The sequence below is a fragment of the Euleptes europaea genome, chromosome 8 (assembly GCF_029931775.1).
Source record: "Euleptes europaea isolate rEulEur1 chromosome 8, rEulEur1.hap1, whole genome shotgun sequence".
NCBI classification, from domain to species: Eukaryota; Metazoa; Chordata; class Lepidosauria; order Squamata; family Sphaerodactylidae; genus Euleptes; species Euleptes europaea.
In genome coordinates this window covers 23,605,999-23,630,391 of record NC_079319.1, presented here as the reverse complement: position 1 = coordinate 23,630,391, position 24,393 = coordinate 23,605,999, and the positions used below count along the sequence as shown (strand labels likewise).

The following is a 24,393-nucleotide window of genomic DNA, read 5'->3' as shown; positions in this document are numbered from 1 at the left end:
CCCACCTGTAGTGGCTTCTTTCACCCGGAAGTTATTGCTGTGACTTGCTTGGCTGTGTGTGCTCCGTGCGGCTTTGCGGGGGGCTTCGCTGGTGAGCTGAACGGGGGTCCTTTTCCTCGTGGAGGATGAAGGTGAAAGTGTTGAGCCGGAATCCGGATGACTACGTCCGCGAAACCAAGCAGGACCTTCAGCGGGGTGAGCTCCCGCTGCGTACAGCTATAGCTCTCTCTGTCCATAAGAAGGAGAACGTACTGTCGAGTCGCAGCTGACTCGTGGCTACCCCATCCGTGGGGCGTTCAAGGATTAAGCTGTATAATGGCTGCTTCTGATTGTGACTTGGCTTGTTCTTGTGTGGGTCATGAAAGTACCGTAACGGGGCTACTCAGCTGTGATGGAGTAGTAGCACATCCGTGGAGCGCTTGAAGCAGCCTTATACTAAGATCAGTATCACTATTGCCTGCTTTGAGTAGTAGAGGCTTTCTGTGGTCTTAGGCGGAGGAATTTCGTATCGCCTACCAGCTACTTCTAAATGTAGATCCTATAAAACTGAACCTGGGACCTGCTGCATGCAAAGCCTATATGATCGAGCAATTGAGTATCAGATTAAAAAGGGAGGAAGGCATGACTTGTGCATGACATAACAAGAGTTCTGCAGAATCAGACCCCTGGCCCTTCTATCCTGGAAAGCCAATAATTGGAGTATAACAGCCAAGGCCTCCTGATAATGTCTCCTACCTCTGTGGCGGTTTTTGTGGGCCCCGTGGCTAGTAACCATTGATTCTTCATGAATCTGCCTAATCCCCTGTGAAAGGCATCTGTGCTAGGCCATGGGTACAGTTTGCTTATTTGCTGTATAAACAGAATATGATTATTTTAAATTATCCAATTCAAAGCTAATATGGCTGATCCTAAGTAAGAAAAACACTTGTTTTCCCAGATAGCAGTGTTTTAATTGCTATAAAAAAGAAAAACTTTTAAAGCAAGTTTTTTCCTTGAACTTATTCATGTTTCTATAATTATTTATTTTATAGTTCCCCGAAATTATGATCCTGCATTACATCCATTTGAAGTTCCACGGGAATACACAAGGGCTCTAAATGCCACAAAGTTGGACCGTGTGTTTGCAAAGCCTTTTATTGCATCATTAGATGGCCACAGGGATGGTGTTAACTGCATGGCTAAGCATCCACAGAGCTTGTCTACAGTTTTGTCTGGCGCTTGTGATGGAGAGGTAAGAATAATTTGCAGATCATGTTAAATTTGTGGGAAGAAAATCTATGGATGCTGAGTTATATCAGGTTAAGGAGCAAAAATTCCATGGATTTCCATCAAACATATTCCTATAATTGCATGCTGGAGTACTAAGCTGAAGTACTAGAAAAAAGGATATGTAAAAGAGAACAAAATTGTTTTGTCTGGGAGTGGGCCTGCCCTTGACCCTCCCCGCTGAGACCCTGAGGAGGATAAACTTACCAGGCTCAGCACTGCTGGGAGAGGAATAGGAGTCAAGGCATCCTGAAGATGCAGTGCGGGGCCCAACGTTATCACCTCTGTTGCTGCTGAAACAGAGGCAGGCTGCCACGCAGAACCCAGTCAGCAGTGCAGGGCCCAGTACTGCTGGACCCTGAGGAAGAAGAGTTTCTGCTGTTAAGAATGGCGTTGGCCCTGGGATGCCACTGACACTGGGCCAGAACAAGGTGTGGGGGAAGATGGATCAGTGACAGAGTGGATGGGTTGTGGGTGGGCCACAAAGGCTCTGGGGAGGGGGGATAAAAGAAGGGGTTCACAAGAGGCCGAGGAGGAGAGGCAGCAATACTAAGCTGGAAGGAGAGGCAGAGTGTACCTTGGGAAGACCTAAGGACCCTAGGGGCTTGTCATGTGCCCATCCTTTCCCATTTCTGAGGTCTGATGAGGGCACACAGCAGGGAAGCTAGCAGAGGGCTGGAACAGCCACTGAAGAGGGTGCTTACATGTTGACTCTTTAACATATTAAAATGGCCAAATAATACTTTGCCATTTGAACACTTGCCATGAAATACTCTTCCTGCGAGTGTTCAGTTTTACTTGTCCAGTTTGCCAAGTTACTTAACTCTCATTTTCCAGTTCTCTACAGTAGAGTGGCTTACTGTATTGGAGGCAAGATTTACTATGTGAAGCAGCAATGAAGTGGCAGAAACATTGAAGTAACATTAACTCTATGTAGATTTCAGATGTATATCTTTTCATATGGTTTTAAAACTTCCCTACAATTGTTTCATGGCCCTTCACAATACAATTTAAAACCAAATGACATAAAGCCGTGTTGGCGAACCTATGGCACGCGTGCCGACTTCGGCACGCGGAGCCCTCTCTGTGGGCACGCGCAGGGGCCGGAGCCAGCCGGCAGCGCCGCCCCCCCCTCCGGCGCCCCCCACCCCGGCCATTCACTCGCTCCGCCGCCCAGGCAGGCAGGCAGGAGGAGGGACCCGACCGCTGCGCCGGCGCTACAGGAGAGTTTGGGCACTCGGTCTCTAAAAGGTTCGCCATCACTGACATAAAGCAATAAACAATAGAAGCCCCCATCCTTCAGTAGCACCAACCATAGCAATCCTGTTGTATAAATGAAAGACCCTCTGGAACAGGTAGTTCTTTAAATCTGTTTTGCAGGCCCTCGGAAATGTTGCCCCTGTCAGCTCCTGGGGAAGGGTATTCCATAGGTGGGGAGCAGTAACAGAAAAGGCTCTCCCTTGGGTTCCAGGTTACCAAAATTCATTTAAGGCTTGTTCCCTTAGGAAAAAATGTTGTACATCCATATTGGTCCATGCAAAATCAAAAACCAAGAATGAAATCCATGTAGTACCTTTCATTAGGACCAACCAAATTGACAGAAAACATTGTGTAAACCTTTGAGCCTTTGAACGGGTCTCAAGTCCCAGGTCAGACAGAATTGGCCCTTTAGCCTTAACTGAAGCTTACTGTTTGCCTGCAAAAGCAATATTACCACTGAACAGATACGTTGGGGAAATGTTACTGTTTTTACAGGTTAGAATTTGGAACTTGATGAAGCGCGAATGCATCCGTACATTACAAGCGCATGAGGGCTTTGTGCGAGGAATATGTACCCGTTTTTGTGGTACCTCTTTCTTTACGGTAAGTATACTAAGGAGGACTGAGGAAGGATATTTGAACACAGCCTTACATTATCACTTGAGGTATCTTTCTGTGCTTTTTCTTCTGTTTTTCCATTCTGGATTTTGTTACCTAAATAATAGAAGCATGCAGCTAATTTTATGATTCTAAAAGTTCTTCACTCCAGCTTATTTTTTTGTCTTGCAAAAATCTTGAGACCTTATTGTTGCATATCAGTACCCCTTTCTGGAAGCCTCGTGTGAGCTGAGGGGTAAGACAGCTCTGTAGTTTTTTCTGCTGTCATTGCCTGCACTAGCCACTAGGGAAGGAAGTTCACTCCTTTCTCTTAAGATTCCAAAGCAGCCACAGAGGGATTTAAATGTATGTTCTCAGTATAAAAAACACTGCTGATGGTTGAATACAATGGAACAGATGTAAAATCCACCTTCGGAACATAAAGTATATGTCCATTCACTCAGTGCAGGCATTCCCACTCAGTGCTTTATTATTCCTAAGTAAGTGTTCATAGTCTGGTGACATTTGTGATCCTGGTGTGTAGTTAATGAGTTAGATCACTGGTTTTTCACGTTATTTAATTCACTGTATTGCTTGCAGAAATGCAAATGTTTCCATCACATTTTGGCTCTCCAATGCTCACGTAAGCTCTTGCCTGGATGGCCCAGGCTAGCCTGAACTCATCAAATCTGAGAAGCTAAGCAGGGTTGGGCCTAGCTAGTACTTGGATGGGAGACCACCAACTAATAAATACTAGGGTCGCTATGCAGAGGAAGGCAATCTTCAACCACCTCTGTTAGTCTCTTGCCTTGAAAACCCTATAGGGTTGCAATAAGTTGGCTGCAACTTGACAGCACTTTACATATACACACGCTCACCTAACATTCTTGCTGTCATTAAGGGATTGCATAAGATCCATGCAAAGAATAGCTGTCAGTGGCACACTAGGATATCCTCTCTGTTTTCAAAGAAAAGTGGAGTATCTCTCCAAGCTCACCTCAATGTTCTCATGTTTTGAATTGTAATACCACATTCCAGGCTGACTGGGCCTCCCTATTGTAGCTGCAAGCCTGCATTATCCGAGCATGTCATGAAAGTGATGAAACCTCACTAACTTGAAGTGTGATGACAATTGCTCATGCACAAAAAGATTTGGTGGGTCATTAAAGTGCTACTGGACTCCAGTTGTGTTTACTACTGCAGACTAACACGACTACCCACCCGAGACACTAATGTGAGCTTATTTGATTGTATGTTCTATTAAACGTAGAGTCTTTCTTCCAAGTAAACATTCATAGGATTTGGTATAGTTTTTCATCTTTCTCCCTCTCCAAAATCATTAGGTTGGTGATGATAAAACTGTGAAGCATTGGAAGATGGAGGGGCCAGCTTATGGTGAACCAGAGGAACCAATACATACAATTCTTGGAAAGGTATTAGTATATTATATTGTTTTTCTTTCTGTGGTTATGGTTTATTTATTTATTTCTGCATGAACAGCATCATAATTTACCTTTGAGATTGGGGTTCCTTCCATTACCTGGAAAAAGTGTTACTGTACAGCTGTATACTCACAAATTAATATTTACCTAATTGGCACTGCAGTGATACTGGGCTGCCATATATCTTTTGCATTTGTTTTCTGGCACTCAAAACCATAGAATGCAGCTGTAAGTATTTGTACTAATAGTGGGTTGGATCCAGCACAGCATTTCCACTTGCACAAGGACTTCTTCAATTTTCTCAGCTTCCCCTTCCTCTGGCAGCCCCAAATGCCTCCCAAAATCCAGTCCTTCTCCTCAGAAGAAGGATTTCATGGGGCAATTTGAGTCACATTGGAGGAGGGGGAGATGGGTAAGTCATGTTCTATTAGTGAAAGTGGTTTTGTCCATGGGAATGTGGTGCTGGATCCCACACATTAATCTTGGAAGTGCAGTAAAATGTGTTTCATTATTATCATTTTCTTAAAACTGGATTAATCAAATAGTTTCTTTTCGCTTTAAAAATGGTCACTCGATGGTATTCAGCTGAGGCAATTTATGTGTGTTTTTTGAACATATTGTGATTTTGCAGAAATTGTAATCAGAATCTTTTATTTATGCATATATATTAGTCCCTCCAGAAACATAAAGAGTTTGAGGTACTAATATTGCTATATACAGGATTGTTGCTGATCTTATGTTTGTTATTTGAATTATTTTATTGCTATATTTGTTTACTCAGTGAGTCAACAAGCAGATTTCTGGAGAGGTGGCATATCGGTTTTCTAAATCAATACATATAATTTTACATTATTGAGTTTAAACATAGACTGTCAGTGCATATAAAATCACTTGTCGATAACTCACTTTTTTGTATTTTAAAGACTGTGTACACAGGAATTGATCATCATTTGAAAGAACCTATTTTTGCCACTTGTGGTCATCAGGTTGATATCTGGAATGAACAAAGAACCAGTCCATTATGCTCTTTGACTTGGGGAGTTGACAGCATAAGTAGTGTTAAATTCAATCCAATTGAGGTAATAATGTGTTTCTATACATTACGACTATTACAGCAAAATGTTTTAGTGTAAGCATCATGGTAAGCATTGATGCAAGAGGTACTGGCATCTGCACTGGGACATTAAGGCACAAGTGAGGGGAGAGGACGGAGGATAAGGAGAAGAGGGTAAAGGACAACAGAATAGATAGGATAGAAGGGAAGGCTGTGGCAGATCAGGCAAGCTTGCACAAATGGATTTTGGGGGAGGATTTGAAAGGAGTGGTGGTTGAACAGGATGGGGAGATGTTCACATAAAAAGCAACAACATGATGAAAGGTAGAACTTGAGGAGGAAGACCAAAGCCAGCGTGGTGTAGTGGTTAAGAATAGTGGTTTGGAGGGGTGGACTCTGATCTGGAGAACCGGGTTTGATTCCCCACTCCTCCACATGAGCGGCGAAGGCTAATCTGGTGAACTGGATTTGTTTCCCCACTCCTACACATGAAACTAGCTGGGTGACCGTGGGCTAGTCACAGCTCTCTCAGCCCCACCTACCTCACAGGGTTTCTGATGTGAGGAGGGGAAAGAAAGGTGATTGTAATCCGGTTTGATTCTTCCTTAAGTGGTAGAGAAAGTTAGCATATAAAAACCAACTCTTCCTCTTCACAATATCATGGGTGGCAGATGACACCAGACTCCCCTCTATCTTGGCACCCTACAGCACCAAACCCAGCATCTGCTAGCCCCAGCTGCTGCTCCAAGGCTGTTATTGATTCATCATGGGCTTGGTCATGCCCCCATAGGGTTTTTGGGTAGAGGGAAGCCACTGGGCATGAACCATACATGGCTAGGGCCTTTAAAAGACCTGAGGGAGGAAGGTGTGCTAGCTCTGGCTCCCAGCACAGAGGGGAGTAGAGCTAAGGGAAAGGGGGTGGAAGAAGGTAGTCTCAGTCCCCAGTCTGAGGCTAAGGGAGGATGCTTTATTGAAGGGGGATGCTGGCAGACTCGCCTGGGTTCCAGAACCTGACAAAAAGAAACACAAGAGAGGGGTATGTAGTCTGAAGGGAAGATGAAGGGATTTTGGGTTGGATCCAAAGATTTCTTTCCCTAGTGGAGGGAAGGAAACTTACACTGTTTAAATTAAAAGATCTGAGTGTTAGTTTAAACTAGTCCCATTTGTAATATATCTGTTTCCACTAAGCACCGGGAATTTTGCTTAAAGGGATCAATGCTTTCTGCCTAAGTAGTTCACAATGTTTTTCAGATGTATCTTTTGGGAAGTTGCGCTTCAGACAGGAATATTGTATTATATGACATGAGACGATCAACCGCTCTGAAGAAGGTGATGTACATACACACACAGTTTTTGAGGACATACATTTGTGGTCCCATCCTCTTATCTTACAGAAGAAACTGACCATTTTGTTCCATCTCTGAGCAGATTCTTTGAAACTAAATCCTGTGTTTCATGGCAAAGATAGTACAGCTAATATATTTGGAATGCTCTCAAAATGCATTCTAAAAGCTATTAATTAACATTATATGGGTATGGATAAAGACAATGCCCCTCCTTTTGTGCCACAATCCCGTCTTCTGTCTCATGGGCTGTGTATTTGTGGGCCAGGGTTGGGTTTTTTTTTAAGCCTATGAAAGCATTTAGGTTTTTTTCCCCTGATATGCAATTTTTTAATATGGACAGTTTAACATTCTATTAACATTTAAAATTATATTTAAATGCCTTTGGATTACAATACATTATAATAAATTATAATTAGGCTATGCACTGAAAGTTACTGATAATTATTAGCCAAATATTAGTACAAAACAATGTTTGCAAATAGTTCTCTTGTATAATAGATTAGAAGTCTCTTCAAGGTTCAGTAAAGAAGAAAACTGTTCACTGACTGAGAGTAACAGACTTGCTTACTTGGATTACAATCTCCCAGCTGTCACTCCTATTTACTGTTGCAGAGGTCCCCTTTCAAGTGGGGCCATATAACATATGGACTACTTAATGGTTTGCAACTAATCAGCCTCCCACCAAGGAAGAGTCAGACTAGAGCATGTTGTCAGTTTTATCCCTTCAGCATGAGGATCAGGTTAGTCTCTTTCAGAGCCATCTGGCTTTTTACAAACCTGGTCACAGAATGCCTGAGCAGCAAAGCAAATTGCTGCCAGTGCATTCAGGGTCTGTAGTTAAACTAATATCATTGTGAAACATCCAACCTAATTACAGCCCTACCTGAAATACAGAGGAGTCCTCAGTGCTGTAGTTAAATATTGATCATTGATGCAACTAAGGTATGAGTCATATGGGGCCTAGTGGCTCAGTTGCTGGACTAGGACTGTGGCGACCCAAATTCAGATCTCTCCTCAGCCTCGAAGCTCACTGAGTGACGTTGGGTGACAGTCACGCTTTCTCATCCTAACCTATTCCTGAGTTTTGTGGAGGAAGGGTATGTTTAAAATGTGAGATAGGTATCTGAGCTGGCTGATTGCTCCTACCTTTTACAGCATCATTGTGCAGAAAATGCTCCTTTTTAATGAGGTTGTTGTGTTGATTATAATTTACAAGTGGGAGACCCATATGGACTTGTTGGTAACATTTAATTATCCCACTGTATCCCTCTCCCCACACTATTTCCTTTCCCCCCACTTCCTTCACCCGTTTCCTTCTTTTACCTTTTTTCAATCTCTCCTGCCTGCTTTTGATTGACAGAAACCAAGGCTTGGAGGGCTCAGCAATGTTATGGTTGCCTAGCAATCCCAAAATGACCACCAAGATCTAGTCTCATAAGATCTCATTTGGGCATTTGTCTCTTAAAGCTACAGGTTTCTGCTTCTGTTAGTTGGGGTTTTTTTTACTTGTTTTTTTTTAAAAAGATTTCAGATTTTTCTACTTACCTGGGGTTTCTCTTGTTTGTAGAAAATGTACCCTATTTGTCCCTGTCCCCATTGATGGAGACACTACTGTCCAGTTTAGAATTAGCTAAATTTATATGCCAGATTCTTGTAACTATTTACAGAGATCACAATTATTTTTTACAACAATCATAGGAATATATCCTTTCAATAGGTAGCTTGTGTAAGTGATGTATATTGGGTTATAATTTGGTATTTGTTACTATTATGAAATCCTAATTAGCCCACAGGTTTTGGGCATGTCTTTTCATCTGATTGTTTCAGTTTCTATTTTTTGAGACTGGAGATGTGTGATACTTAAATCAGCATGTTATTCTACTTTCACTGGCATGTTGTGAAGATTGCATAAGGCTTTGTTTACTTACTGTATTTTATCCCACCCTTCCTACAAAGGTATGTTGGTCTCCTCTCTTCCATGTGACCTTCACAACAATCCTGTGAGTTAGGTTAGGCTGAGAGAGGATGACTGGTCACCCAGCCGGATAGAGTGTGGATTTGAATCTGGGTCTTCTGGATCCTAGGCCAATATTTTAAGCATTAAACAAAACAGCATCTCAATTTTAACTTTTTAGTACTTGTAGGAGTTATATTAATGTGCTAATAACCACTACAAGTTCTGTAACAAATAGTTTTAATGTTCTTTCCATATTTAATTTTTCCCAGGTTATCTTAGATATGAGAACAAATACTCTGTGCTGGAATCCCATGGAAGCTTCCATTTTCACTGCAGCAAATGAGGACTACAAGTAAGCATGAACCCAGTTTTGCTTGCTCGCTATGTAGGTTTTTGCCTTTTCATTTATTCAGGATGTCTGAAAATTACATTTTGATTTCTGGTCATGTAAGGAAATAACTTCATAAGTTGAAAGCTAAATCTTAGCTGGACTCCCAGGAGCTACGTTAGGTGTACCCAAGTGCTTGAACATGCCCAGTGTGAATTCTTCACTTTGAATTGTATACTCCCATGCCATTATCACAAACAGACCTTGAATAGTCACCTTGTTCCAAAAATGTTTGCTACCCAACAAGGGGATTATGGTCCAAAAAACAGAAGCACAAGGCCCCCTTATCTGAATCCAGATCTTGTTGTTAACTAGTGTGGTGATCCAGGTTGATAAACTTCAGAGCATGTTTTTTCTGTATGACTCTTGGTACACTAGCTGCCATTCTGTCCTCGGTGTGAGCCTAAAGGTTAGATTTAACAAAGTGTGTACATTCTTTCTGGCACTTAATCCTTGTTGAAAATCAACAAAAATGAAGATCCTAAAGATTTTTTTATATGAGCACATTTCATTATCCCATCAAGGTCTGTTGAAGTCAACATGGCTTCTCTTCCCATGATAATCTTACCATGGCCTCTCAGGTTAATCCAGAATCCAGTTAAACCTGAATACCTGGATTTAAGGGATTTGCCCTATGATTCTTAATCTGCCCGCTTAGAGTTGTTCCTTTGAAAGTGGTGAGGCTTAGCTTCCACATAATGAGTTTTGAATTGAAGTGAAGTCTTAGTGGCACTTGGTTTGCTGAACGTAATGTAACTTCATTGTGTTTTCCTTAAAAGTCAGCTCTGGATCTTTGACCAGGGGTCTAGCTGTCATAATTGCTTATTCCAAGATGCCAGTAGTGTGGTTGTGATCTCCCAGTTGATATGCATCTGAGCGATTGTATCTTTTGACTTTGATTTACGCTGCAATGCTAACAACACTTAGGGGTAAGCCCCACTGAATAAAATGGCTCTGACTTCTGAGTAAAAATTAATAGGATTTTACTGTCAGATTAGATATTAATAATTGAATGAACAGACATGGAATATGGGGTACTCCTGTCTACATATTTTGAAAGCCCATGACAGTATTTGAGTGTTGAAAAATATATAATGGAATCGAGAGTGATGCCTTTACTGCTTTTCTTTTGTAGCTTGTACACTTTTGATATGCGATTTCTTGACAAGCCTTTAATGGTTCATATGGATCATGTGTCTGCAGTCCTTGATGTGGATTACTCCCCTACTGGGAAAGAATTTGTGTCTGCCAGCTTTGATAAATCTATTCGTATTTTTCCTGTAGACAAAGGTCACAGCAGGTCAGTGATTTTACAAATAAGCTTCTCTTGGGACTCTCATGAACTTAGTGTGCATGATATAAAATTTCTTCCTGAAGTAGACTGAGAGGGGAGCAGAAGGAACAGATGGTTGCTTGCATTTTTTTTAAACTGATGGTTACTGGAATTCTACTTTAGCAAAACAATATAATTTTACAGCTTGCAGGCTAGATTTCTCTGTTTCTTACACCTTTTGCTTTTTTCCTGACTAACTATCAAGTTGGTGGTACCTCTAATCCGGAAGCAGTTATTTTGGCTGGAATCCAAAGAGCAACATTAGCATACGCTGAGGATTTGTTCTCACCTGGTGGAATTCCTGTTCTCCCCCTCCCTTAAGTCCTTTCTCTTTCAAAAGTCTTTTGGTAATGCAGCATAATGGGCTGCTGTACAAGAAACAAGTCCAAGTTACCTTTGGATTCACCCAGCTAGTTGAAGGGATCTTTGGATCCAGGCCACTGAAATTAATACTGTGAAATAAATGGGGCTTACTTCCTCCCTATCTTGGATGATCCAAGGAATATGATTCACTTGTGGTAGTAGACATCTGCACACTGCTGTGCTTCATTAAAAAAAAAAGTCTGAGCAGTTTCGCTATGTAGAGAACCGAAGGCTGAGTTTAAAATCCTGGCAGAACTTGCCCAAGTCCTCTGCTGGCATAGGCTTCTCAGCCCAAGCATACATGTTTAGCATCACTGCTAAGTGGCACTGTAAAATTTACAGTGTAAATGAAGCATAGCTAACAGCATATAAAATAGCTCAATTTCTCTTTATAAAGCAGTTTTGTCTCTTTACTGTTCCAAATAATTTATCCCAGAATGCCTTTGTAATCTATCATTTGGCTTCTGGGATGAGAATGGATGCATGAAAATGGGGGCAAGGGGAGTCTAATACCTCTCACTTGAGTCTGAGTAAACAATTCATATACCAAAACCACATTTTTGATGTTACGTTTAATCTAGTAGGCTTCCTTCATAGTTCCAAGGACTTGGATGCCATGGTTAATTTGATGTTCCTAATTAAACCTTGGCTTGAAACTTGAGAAGATAGAAGAAACAAGAGATGCTTTTATTAAGTTCATAAGAACATAAGAAAGGCCCTGCTGGATCAGACCAAGGCCCATCAAGACCAGCAGTCTGTTCACACAGTGGCCAACCAGGTGCTTTTAGGAAGCCACAAACAAGACCACTGCAGCAGCACCATCCTGCCTGTGTTCCACCGCACCCAAAATAATAGGCATGCTCCTCATACTAGAGAATAGGTATGTAGCATGACCAGTATCCATTCTAACTAATAACCTGAATACCCTTCTCCTCCATTAATATGTCCACTCCCCTCTTAAAGCCCTCCAAGCTGGCAGCCATCATAACATCCTGGGGCAGGGAGTTCCACAATTTAACTATGTGTTGTGTAAAAAAATATTTCCTTTTATCTGTTTTGAATCTCTCGCTCTCCAGCTTTAGCAGATGACCCCGTGTTCTAGTATTATGGGAGAGGGAGAAAAACTTTTCCCTGTCCACTCTCTCCAAACCATGCATAATTTTATAGACCTCTATCATGTCTCCCCTTAGCCGCCTTATTTCCAAGCTAAACAGACCTAAGCGTCCTAACCGCTCCCCATAGGACAGTTGCTCTAGTCCCTTAATCATTTTGGTTGCTCTTTTCTACACCTTCTCAAGCTCTATAATATCCTTTTTTAGCTGTGGTGACCAGAACTGTACACAGTATTCCAAGTGTGGTCTCACCATAGATTTGTACAAGGGCAGTATGATAGCAGCAGTTTTATTCTCTATTCCTCGTCTAATTATGGCCAGCATGGAATTTGCCTTTTTTACAGCAGCCGCACACTGGGTTGACATCTTCATTGAGCTATCCACTACCAACCCAAGATCCCTTTCCTGGTCTGTCGCTGCCAGCACAGATCAGTGCCATCAGTGTATATGTGAAGTTGGGATTTTTTGCCCCAATATGCATCACTTTACACTTGTTCACATTGAATCTCATTTGCCATTTTAATGCCCATTCTTCAAGTACGCAGAGATCCTTCTGGAGCTCTTCAAAGTCCGATTTTGTTTTAACCACCCTAAATAATTTGGTGTCATCTGCAAACTTGGCAGTTCATTGTAAGCCTTTGGCAACCAAGCCAGATGTTTGTATGATTAAATGAAAGAATCAAGTTATTCACCCATATGCTATTGTGTTGCTCATGTCCTTGAAGAGTGAATTTCAAAACCTGTGATGAATCTGAAATGCCTTCTTTTCCAGGAATAATAAAATGGAACTAAGGATCTATATTTCTCATTGTAAAATACTTTGGTCACATTCCAATGTTAATTAGATACAAATTAGACTACTAGGTGCATGAAGCAATGTCATTATGTAAATAGTAATTATAATCTGTAGCTTTTCTATGCCTCAGTTGGTTTAAAAATAAACAACAGACTTGCATGAGGAAAAAATATAGGTTACAGTAAAAAGTATACAATTGACAAAGATTTTCATTGGGTTATAATATTGTTAAATAACTAGGCAACAATGTAATAATACTTTTGCTCCTATCAGTGCAATCCTAAACAGTTAAACCCTTCTAAATCCACTGAAGTCAATTGGCTTAGAGTGTAACTGTTTAGTATAACATTGTAAAAGCATTTACTTGGAGCTGTTGGAACAAACTGCTTGTTTAATTGAAGGATTTCCTTTGTGGACACAGAGACTAACATTTTGACTTGTGTTCTTTTACTATGAGCCACTTAATGAAGGCCCAAATAAGCTAGCTTATGAGACACATATCCCAATAATGACACAATTTTATTGAATCCATGAGACTTTTAAGAATATGCTTTTGAGCATCTGTTTGCCCAGCTCTCTGAGTCCATGGTAACATCTTTTCTTTCTTCAGCTGATTTCTATAGTGGAAATTCAATACATGGCATTAGTAATTTTATAGCCAGCTCCGCTGGTGGCACTGTGATTGAGAGTCTGGTTAGAGAGAGCCAAATGAGAATGGACATGGGCTCAGACACCTGAAATGGTTATTAGGGCTGTGGAACCAGTTCTTGAGAGTGGGTTCATCAAAGACACAAGATTATAGGACTTACATGGGCACAACAGGCTCAAGAATATTTTCTTGGATTTTATGAGTTCTGTATATTGTTCCTTAGCTTAAAAATGGTGGGTTGGATCGAAAGAAACATCAGTGGAGCTCTGAGTGAGTCATTTTTTTTGCTACCTTCTGTTTTCAGTTCCCCCATGCCACATAAAGAGCTTTTCCTGAAGGTCAGGGTCCCTTGAGAAAAGTATGGGCCGCAGCTTCAGTGGAAAATCTATGAAAATCACAGATCTATTTTTGTGCAATTGCAAGTGCACTTTTGGATCCAAACCAGTATGGTTGGATGTTTCTAAAAACATTTTTTATTATATTAGGAATGTACACATGGGGGACCAGTGATGATTTGCTAGGAGGGGGTTATTTTTCCTTCCACCTTCAGTTTAAAGTTTTCCCTCCTCTCTCAAAGCTACTGCAACCTCCCTCCCTTATCTGTCCTCCATGAGTCTTCCATTTTTCTCCTTCAGTCTCTGCAACAGTTTCTTCTTTCTTTCCCTTACCTACCATATTCAACTCCACATCCATTCAGGCTTACCCCCCTCCCCCTCCCATCTGTTACCTTTCTTCAGTTTATTTCATTTTCTCTCAGTTGATACTGAGGTATGGAATCATCAACAATGTTTAATTTAATTACTCAATTTAATTACTCATTGAGTAAAGAAGTATTTCCTTTTCTTTCTTTAAAGGTGCACATGTCCATTGTATTATTGGGCGGGGGGTTTAAACCCCAAATGCACCTCTTTTTAATAATTAGATTTTTCTGCAAACCTGGAGCTCCCCATTTTGTGGACTTTTTGATCCTAATTCTTTTTGGTCAGAAGCAGATTAGAATTATCACTAAGCTATGCATGATAAGAGACTGCATGATGATTACGTTGGAAGAAACTTTCACTATAATTTTTATGCTTGTTTTAGGGAAGTCTATCATACAAAACGAATGCAGCATGTCATCACTGTCAAATGGACATCTGACAATAAGTATATTTTGTGTGGTTCTGATGAAATGAATATTCGTTTGTGGAAAGCTAATGCTTCCGAAAAGCTGGGTGTGGTAAGTAGCCTCACACTTTGTTTGGTCTTTGACTGTTTTGCAACCAGAAAATAATTTGGCAGGCTCAGAACAAACAGCTGTAATATTTAATTTGGCTAACAGTGCAATACCATGTGACTCTATTTAGGATTGTACTGCTAATCTCCATGAAGTCATCTAGTGGCTTTTTTGAAGGTGTGAAAGCTAGTGGAGATTGCATACTTTGTGGCAAGGATTTCCACAAGCTAGTCATATGTTGTGTGAAGAAATGCTTCATTATCCTGCCAGGCATGGGCTGTGGGGAGCTGCACGTTTTACATCATTTCTGGCTTCCCCATCCTTTTCCCACTTTCTGATTTGTTGGGGGGTTACACTGACCGGCTGGGCCTTCAGTGGCTGCTATCTCCCTGTTTTGAGAATGCCATCTTGACATTTTATTTCTATTTTATATTTGTGTTAGGATATTTTGGTTTTTATGGTTTTAAATGTTGTTACCCGCTCTGACCCTGGCTTGGCTGAGAATGAGGGCAGGCTATAAATGTAATAAATAATAACAATATCTTGAAACTCTTGGCATTCCTATTTATTGGGCAATCCCCATGTTCTATTCTTTAGAGAGTCCATGAATAATCACTATTCACTTCTTTACATCTTTAAATCTGATATAAGCTTCTATCACGTCCACCCCTGCCTGCTTATCTTTCTTAAGCCAAACTCCTCCCACCCACCATATATGCCTTTTTTGTTTGGGAGTGAAGCTTTACCCATGACATCTTGTTTAGTCTTTTTTTGGGGGAGGGGCTACCAACTTCAACTGATGACCCTTTTGGGAGGGATGGTGTAATACCAAAACAATACACAATATTTTAGATGTGGGTACACCATAAAATTACGTGATAGAATAGTCATTACCATAAAATTTCACTGTAGACTAGTTACTACCACATACAATAGGCCTATGTTCAGGGACTTCTTATATCAATGTAACAAATATAAATTACTCTAGTGAAATCTCCAAATATGGATGTGATTGAGTCAATTAATTTAATAAGATAAACTAATTTGGGCTAAGTGACTTTATTGATTGAAGAGATGTAATTGAATAGACTTGTTCCTTTGCAGAAGAAAGGATTCTGAAACTGTTAATATATTTATATGGTAAATGTTCTCAAACAACAGTTTATCTTCCTGGGTTCACAGGCATTCACGTTCAAGTGTATCCATTTGAATATTATTTAATTTATATGCTGTGGGCACTCTATATATTTCACCAATGCCTCCTTAAGCAGATATTTGGAGAAGCAGGATACTAATATTCTAAATAAATTGGATTCCATACTGAGATATGTGACAGTAACATAGAAAAAGTAGCTATTTATGTTGTAGTACATTGTTCTTGGTATGGTCTGGTGTGACAAGGACATAGTGAGTGAATTACTTCCCCCCTTGCTCAATAACCTTTGGCTCATAGTGGTCAAATTGATGCAGAAGATCTAATTTGAATGTACTATTGTGTCCTGTTATTTACATGAAGATCCAGTTCTCTCTAAACAGTTTTTAATATGATTTTTCACAGTAATAAACTTTGAATTAGATCTTGCCTAAATTTTATGCCAATGTGGAGGAGGGGGCTCTCCAGTCCCTTTCAAGCTATTCCTGGGGGTCCCCATCCCCCAGGAGTAGTATTTAGGGGGACATTTTGCTGGCATTGGGAGGGGAAAGTAGGGAAGTCATGCTTCCACTGACAGAAATCATTCTCTCCGTGGCTTCTGTAGGCAGGATCCAAGAATCTTGAAACTATAGCTGTGAAGCTATAATGATTACCTAGATTATGGGATCAAGGTGTTGACTTAATTGCGCTTGGACTGCAATATGGAAAGAGACAACACATTATGAAAAGTAGGGATAATTGACAATTATACTTCTTTGTAGTGTGTTTAATCTTACATAACGCAGAAAGTTTGCAAGATATAAATATATACATTTTTGCTTTCCTATGCTTAGTAAATATTAAGTCAGTCAGATTGAAAGGGTTTCACATGATCTCACAGGTCAGAGGACTCTTACCTTTTAAGTATGGAGAATCAAGCCTCAGCTGAAGTTATTAGGGTAGATGTCCTTTCGAACAGTTGGGTGGTCATTTCTCCCTCTGCTTCTGCAATATATCCAAACATTAAGCTTCCAAAAGAAAAAAAAATCAAGAATCTTTATAATGCAAAAGTACTATGCAAACCAAATAAGCATTATCAATAAAGAAGAGCTCTTCATAACTATATTTTGATCACTGCAGAATTCTCCTTTGTCAGGCAATCACTGTAGTACATCACTTGATGTTTGGATTGGATTTTGCTTTCTTTGCCTCAAATGTATTTGCTGTTGTTCGTATTACATAAAACCAGTGGAACACTCAAGCAATAACAGCATCTCTGCAGGAATCAGAGATACTTACCATGTGTACACTGCACTGGCTATTAAGCCTATGGTAATCTGGTAACTGTTGTAGCGATAAACAAATCTAGTGGTTGGCTTTTTAAAGGTCAGTCTAGGGATGTGTTTCTTTTTTAAAAAGAAGCTTTACTCTAAATTAGTATACTGCTAAATTTATAAAGCTGGCTTTGTTTTTGAATTACAAAACATGTGTTTTGCAATAATAAAAGAAATTATCTGACAGATTTTCAGAACAATCCTCAAGGGGGGGCTGAATGGTCTTTGGATCTGGTGTGACCCCTGTGCTGGCGTTAGTGCCACTTGTGCCTGCTAAGTGGACACTAATGCTGGCATAGGGCAACTTACACCGGGTCCGGCGAGCAGGGTGGCAGTGCGAGGCTTGAGTGTTGGTGCTGCCATCCTAGCAGTGTTTCCATGGTTTGAGGGCTCACACTGGTGACAAATGGGGCATTTCCCCCCAGGAACACCCCCTTTTGCAGGCGCAAACTTGCATCTGTAAAACTCGTGGTGTAGCCCTGTGAAACCCAATGGAGGAGTTTCATGGGGCTTGGGGGGAAATGAATTTTTAATTCCCTCTGTGCTGCTGGAAGCAGCTCAGGAGTGGCGCAGCTATGCTGTCTCCGGTTGCTCCCTAACTACCCCACTTCAAGATTGCGCTGTATAAATCTATAGTGTGATGCATATTATGTGATTCTCCAACTAGCCACTAATTAAACATTTGTAGGTTGCCTGTTATAGCAATTTGGTCTCAGGGATTACTAATGCAATTGGCCTCTTATGGTCAATTCTTTTTAATCACTGTGCTTGAGCAAGTAGCTTTTAGAATCTTGCCTTTGCTGTAGGGCTGGGATCTGCCCAACTGGTGCAGGGACAACTTGTCACAGCAAAAGAGTTGCCATCTTAGTTGTCTGAGGGGAGGGAGAGGATATTCCTTACCCCCCCCTTATTTTGCAGGGCATTTTGTGGATATTTTTGGCTTCAAATAGATAAGCCTGGATTTTTACTAATCATTTTTTAGAGTGGGGATTGAGATTTCCTTGGCATGAATGCTGTGCCATGCACTGGTCTGCCTTGAAAGTACAAAACTTCATTTTGTAGACTGAGACTGCAAATGGTCAGTCATTTTTACTGGTGGATAAAACCTCATTGCTCATTTTCCATTTTCTTACTTACTTGCTAGTGAGTCAATTACTTGGTAGTGCAAGGGAGGGATTTTGTGCATTGTGTAAAACCTTTGTCTACCTGCTAGTTTCGTAACAATTTGTCTACACAGACTTCAAGCTGAGGTCAATTTTATAAAAAACATTTGGCATCATCTGCCTCAAATGTCAATGTGGAGTTAACATATAGACAGAAGAGAGTATTTGTGATAAGTGCTCGTGGTGTAACAGGGCTATGTTAAGACTATCATGAATATCGGATGCAGTCCATGCCTAATTCTGAGACATGTACCTTGTGACTGCTGTACTTCTAGATATCATATGAAAATTATTAAAGTATTATTAAAGTATTGGATTGGCTGTCATCATAGCTACCTTGTGCAAAACCAGGGAGGAAAATCTTGCAGTAGAGGAAGAATGGTAGACAGTGACTTATGCAGCAATCCATGAATGCTGTGCTTTATAAATTAACAAGATTGTGCTTCCCAAAAGGTTATGTTATATCCACTACAATTTTCAAAATAATTAGCATAAAAGCCTTTCTGTTTGGAGTACATTAACACTTGTGCAGTAAGAGCAGCTGTAATGTACTGATGACTAAAACAGCTATTATAGAATGTCTCAGTTAAATGAGCAGGGCAAAATATTTCGTGTAACTGTTCAGAATTATAACATTTCTTTCCTTAAAATGTCCCACTGGTGAAATAGGGTTAATCTATTTTAATGTTAGAGCTACAAAATGGGGATTCTTAATATATGGATGCAGAGCCTCAAAGGAGTCCTTCCTCCCTTTCATGACTTATATTATCATTAAAGGCTTGGTAGTCAGGTTTTCCAGACACCTCCATTCTGGCTTGGTAGGCAAAATGCTTTTTCTTAATTGATTGAAGTAATTCTTTTATACAAGAGCAATCCCAGTAAAAATGTATTTCAAGGAAAACTGTTTATGCTCTTCAGTTAACAGTGAAAAGAAGCATATAGGTGTGAGAATGAGTGCAGCCAGTTACTCCTTTGTAGTACTAATTCAGACCTCCCCCCACACACATTTTAGGAAATGAAGTTACTGAACTAATAATCTTCAGTGAATTGATCAGTTGAAAACTGAAAACATAATAAAAGAAGTGTGCCAAATAGCCATTTCCCAAAGTGTTGTAAAGCTTAAAAAGGAAGGATTTATCTATGTTGGATTTGTTGAGTTATTGACTCAGCCAGCTAATAGAAAACAGAGAAAATTATGATTAGGCTTATGTTTGCACACAAATCTTGGTTTGAATTAGGCTGGTTACCTCAGAGAAGGTAGGCACTAGTGGTTGGATCCAGTGTGGTGGACCACTCATGCTAGTTGTGTGAGATTTGAGCAAAAACCGTAATTTGACAATTTATCTCACAGATGATAGTTTGCTGTTAAGGTCTAGAGTATCTATCTTTTTCTCCCACCTCCCCCCCATGTTGTTGCATGTAATGCCTCATATGCCTATTTGTGTGGTGGATATCATCGACAACATTTGACTTTTTCCAGTCCTTCTACTTCTGTCAGCATCTAATTTGCCAAGATCAGACGATGCCAAAGCTACAGTTTAGGAACTGGGAAAGGCTGCAGGCTAATGAGCACTCTCCTTCTGCCCCTGTTAGCAGTGTGTTGTAGTAGCGAGAGAGTCGTATGAGATTCTAGGAGACTTGGGTTTGCTCTTGCCCTGAAGCTTGAGGGTGACCTTGGGCCATTCTGTCATCCAAATCTATCTCACTAGTTGTTGTGAGAATAAAATAGGGCAAGGAGAACCATTTTCACTACCCTGAGCTCCTTGAACCAAGGGACAGAATAAAAATCTACAGAAAGACAGACCACCCATCCCTGAGAGTGGGGTGGATCTGCGGCGGCCGGGAGCGGCACAGCCACATTCCTAGAGGCTTCCTCTAGCAAACAGCAAGGCTGCACCACCGAAAAAGGTGGCACAGCCCCAGCGTGGTTCATGGGGACATTCCCAGGGCAAAAGGGTCTAGGAAGTTGACTAACGTCAGCTCTGCCCCTTGAAATGCCCTGGTGCTATTGCAGCCTGCCGCTTCGGGATTTAGATCCTGGTGCAGCAGCAGAGGCCCTTGCTGCACTGGAACACCCAGGCACTGGAGTGTGTGCCACCCAGGACAGCATAAGTGCCCATTATCCCAGGTTAAACAGGCACTTATGCTGGTGCGGGTTCATGCCTGCTCCTGTGGAGCTCCCCTCCCCCAGGAATGTGCTCCAAGTGATTTTGGCATTATGTGCAGTTGTCACCAATCTGGATAGAATAAAACTGGGTATGTTTTCAGAAGACCTTTTGCATTGTGGATGACTTTTGTGATGCTAGGTTAAGATGAAGCTGGATACACTCCTAAACTTATTTTGAGAATAGTTTTGAGAGTCCAAGATAACAGTCTCATGTGCAAAAAAACAAAAAACACACACACACAACAACAACAACTTGGGGATGAGGAAGGACATTTATGATCTTGGTTCCGAAATCCTGGTTTCAGAGTTCAAACCAAATCAGAATGGACCTAATAATCTGGACTTTGTTTTCTTCCCCATATATCTTTGGTCTATTGTTGTAAATAAAGTGGTCACACAAGAGACTATTTCTAGACTGCTGTCTCTATTCCAATTAGCGGAAGAAAAAAGAGGGGAATAAAACCCAACCTGAAAACAGAAGCTGAGTACCCAAGGTTGGGTGAGGGGGGGGAATATTAGTGCTTCTAATAAATTATATTTTCAGTATATAAATACTGAAAATATAATTTATTAGAAGCACTATGTAAAGGTTAAAAATATTTAAAAACATTAAAATAGCACAATGGCATTTCCTAGGGTTGATAACGTGTTTCAACCTATTGGGCCTTCATCAGTGGTTAATTAAAACACATGTTAAGCCTGCACACATTTACAGAAATAAATGAATACATATATATATATACAAACAGTTCAAACCCAACCAGACATGTGTATAGGTTGTAAAATCTATTACCAATTACTCAAACATCTGGTCAGATTGGTTCTAGTGGTAATACTGTTTAGTATAAGTCTCTCATATACTATGTGTGCAGGTATCAACCTAGTAGAGCAGTCATGGAAATGAGACTTCATGCACAGTTGCATGGTGTACAATTTAAACTCATTGTAAGTTTTTGAAATATACTGCCATTACCATTTAAAACGTATTAACACTGGCTCTGTTTGTCTAGCTTAGTCCCCGAGAGAAAGCAGCTATGCTCTATAACCAAAAACTGAAGGAAAAATTCCAGCACCACCCCCAGATCAAACGCATAGCTCGCCATCGTCACTTGCCGAGGATAATCTACAGCCAAGCCAAGGAACTACGCATCATGAGAGAAGCTCGTCGGCGAAAGTATTCTTTTCACTTTATTTTGTTCATTTGCATTCTCTGTTGATCCATGCCTTTAGAGAATCACCTTCACTAGCAAACAGATTTAGAGAGAATAATTCTTAAAAGCAGTTCGATACTGGAATAAACTGTCTAGGCAAGGTTTAGAATCTCTTCCATGGAAGTTTTTTTTTTTTAAAGCACTAGAGAGGAGTCTATTGGGAAGCCTTTATTTATTGGATCTTTTTTAAGGGCAAGAGGTTGGTCTAGAGAGCTCATTGGTTACTTTCCAACCCCAATTCGTATTATTTGCTGAATTAAGCAGTTGGATTGGCTGAGTCAATAAGGCCAAATTTGAGGCCAAATTGGTAATGATGGAGAAGGCACAGAACTACAGGGCTATCTCTTTCTGCAGGAATCTCAATAGATGACAATCCTTAGAAATAGTCAGAAAATACTGAAAATCTTCAGTGCTTTGTGAAAAAAATGATTAGTTTGTCTTAAGGTTGTCATCTAGCCTGTGACATTGGTAGTGTTCTTAAAATAAAACTCAGTGTGTGTTTTGAAGCAATGAAAGGCTTATGCTAATAAATTAAGCAATTAGTCAGTCACTATCTTTTTACCATACAGGGTTAAGATTACAAATCTCATTTTGATCTTTCTTGTTCTAGGGAACTGAACCGGCGGAAGCATAGTAAGCCTGGATCTGTACCGCTCGTGTCAGAGAAGAAGAAACATATTGTGGCTGTAGTGAAATAATAGTTTACATGGTTACCAAATTTTAGTGTTCATTGTTACCAAATATAATCTGAAGATTTTACTTTTTACCTCCCTGATCCTTTGCCACTGTGAAACTATTGATTGTTGGACATTATATTAAAAAATTACAAGAAGAATTTGTGTCCAAGCTGTTTTTATGAACTCCAGTGTTCTGTTACTCTTTTGCACCACTGGTAATCAATTTTTGCCTGGCTTTAAAAAATATATAGAGGTGTTGTATGTGCTGCTGCCGACTTACTAAAAGAATATGAACTGCCTCTATGTTACAAGTATTTTTTTTCCATAGCATGGAATATATAAGCATTTTAAGTTGTAATTTCTTAAAGTGTGAGCAGTGTTCTCATTAGATTGGCAAACCAATATCTCAAATGTCAGTATACCACTTAGCAGAGAACATTGCACCATATCCCTTAATGTTGAGTTTAGGTAATGTTTTTCTTTACTCTTATTTTGGCAGAAATATAATTTTCTATTTATGAAATGTTGAACAAACACCTGTCAACAATTGGTTAATTTTTAATAAACATTGGGGCCGAAAAGTATGCATAAGATTTTTGAATGTGGTTAACAGTAAAGCTTGGCCTACTGTCAAACCTTATTGGTGGAGGACAAAAATTCAAAAGAGATGAGCAGGTTCTTAACTTTCACTCTGGTATTAGTAGGAATTAAGTAGGTGGATCATTATCACTATTAGTATAGCTAGCTGTGCCTTTATACATTACTCTTGTTTTTGAAAGTGTATGATGTGTTAACTGTCATACAAGCTATGGATAAAATTGTTAAAACATTCTTATTTGAAATTATGACATTACTATTAATTGAGACTCCAGAGCTGCTTCACATGTACATACAGGGGATATGTTCGTTCAAGTTTGTGGGTCCCAATTCATAAAGATAAGCACTGGCACCTTGCAGTGAATGTGGGAACAGATGGGCACTTAATGCAATGATCTTAAAATTGGAGTAAAATCAGCAATTCCAAATAACACTCAGCTGCTGCATTACAATCTGGCTGAGGTTTCCAAGTTGTCGTCAAGGGAAGTACCGTGTTAGAATAGTTGAGCCTTGACGTTACTGTAAAGTGGATCAGTGTGGCCAGATTAGCTGAGTCCTGAAGGCAAGACAGTTTACAAGCCAAGTGAAGCTGGGGTAGGATGTGGGTGGAGAAGAATTCTCGGTAACCATATTTTTCTACCAGAGGAACTGGGTCCAATAAGACTGCTACACTCATAAGAGTCTGCTCTCCCGGTCTTAACCAACAAACATCATCTCCATCTTATTTGGTTTCAGTGTGTTCTGTCTAAGGTGCCTGACTGCCTGTCACAAACATTGGTCAAGGACAGAGGCAAAGAAATATATGTCATCAGCATACTAGATGATCTCATTTAAAGAGATCAAAAAGCATGTGTGGGTGATAGCCATGAACTCTGTGAAACCCCATACATTAAATCCCACAGTGTAAATTCAACATTTTTGTACAACAACCTTCTAACATAGCCAGACAAAAAAAAATTTAAACTATGGCAAGGCTTTCTTGTAAAACCCTATTTCAACCTCTTAATGCTTCAACAGCATTTAGTGGTCAACTGTGACCACTTGGGGATGGATTTGTAGCTCCTGTTGGCAGAGCTCCTCTCAACCACCATACCTAATGTGTCTCTGCTCAAAGCTTTGAGGCTGGTAAACTGGTCCTAAAAACAGTAATCAGGTCTGCAGCCATCATCAAGTATCTGAATCAGTACAGCTTTCCCTGATGATTGCTTTTTACTAATGCATACTCTCATTCTACTTATGTGGTAAAATCACAGATAAACCACTAGAAACTACTCCAGCACTGCTGCTTATGATAAATCTGAAGCTGTACAACAGCAGCTCTTCAGAGTGAGCA

At 40.3% G+C, this 24,393-nt stretch overlaps 1 protein-coding gene across 1 annotated transcript; it reads left to right on the top strand.

The window, feature by feature from the left end:
• Window positions 1-95: 95 nt before the first annotated feature.
• Window positions 96-22,606, top strand: DCAF13 (DDB1 and CUL4 associated factor 13). Its single transcript, XM_056854224.1, has 11 exons — window positions 96-195; window positions 1,032-1,231; window positions 3,022-3,129; window positions 4,467-4,556; window positions 5,489-5,644; window positions 6,871-6,948; window positions 9,192-9,274; window positions 10,446-10,610; window positions 14,647-14,782; window positions 21,586-21,749; window positions 22,397-22,606. Exons 1-11 carry the CDS (start codon window positions 126-128, stop codon window positions 22,482-22,484), a joined length of 1,338 nt encoding a protein of 445 aa, XP_056710202.1. The 5' UTR covers window positions 96-125; the 3' UTR covers window positions 22,485-22,606.
• Window positions 22,607-24,393: the final 1,787 nt, after the last annotated feature.

Excerpts from the sequence above, each read along its gene's own strand:
- DCAF13 (XM_056854224.1), top strand. The coding sequence starts at position 126 with ATGAAGGTGAAAGTGTTGAGCCGGAATCCGGATGACTACGTCCGCGAA. Across the intron at positions 5,645-6,870 it reads TTAAATTCAATCCAATTGAG|ATGTATCTTTTGGGAAGTTG; the intron begins GTAATAATGTGT and ends AATGTTTTTCAG. Across the intron at positions 14,783-21,585 it reads CTTCCGAAAAGCTGGGTGTG|CTTAGTCCCCGAGAGAAAGC; the intron begins GTAAGTAGCCTC and ends CTGTTTGTCTAG.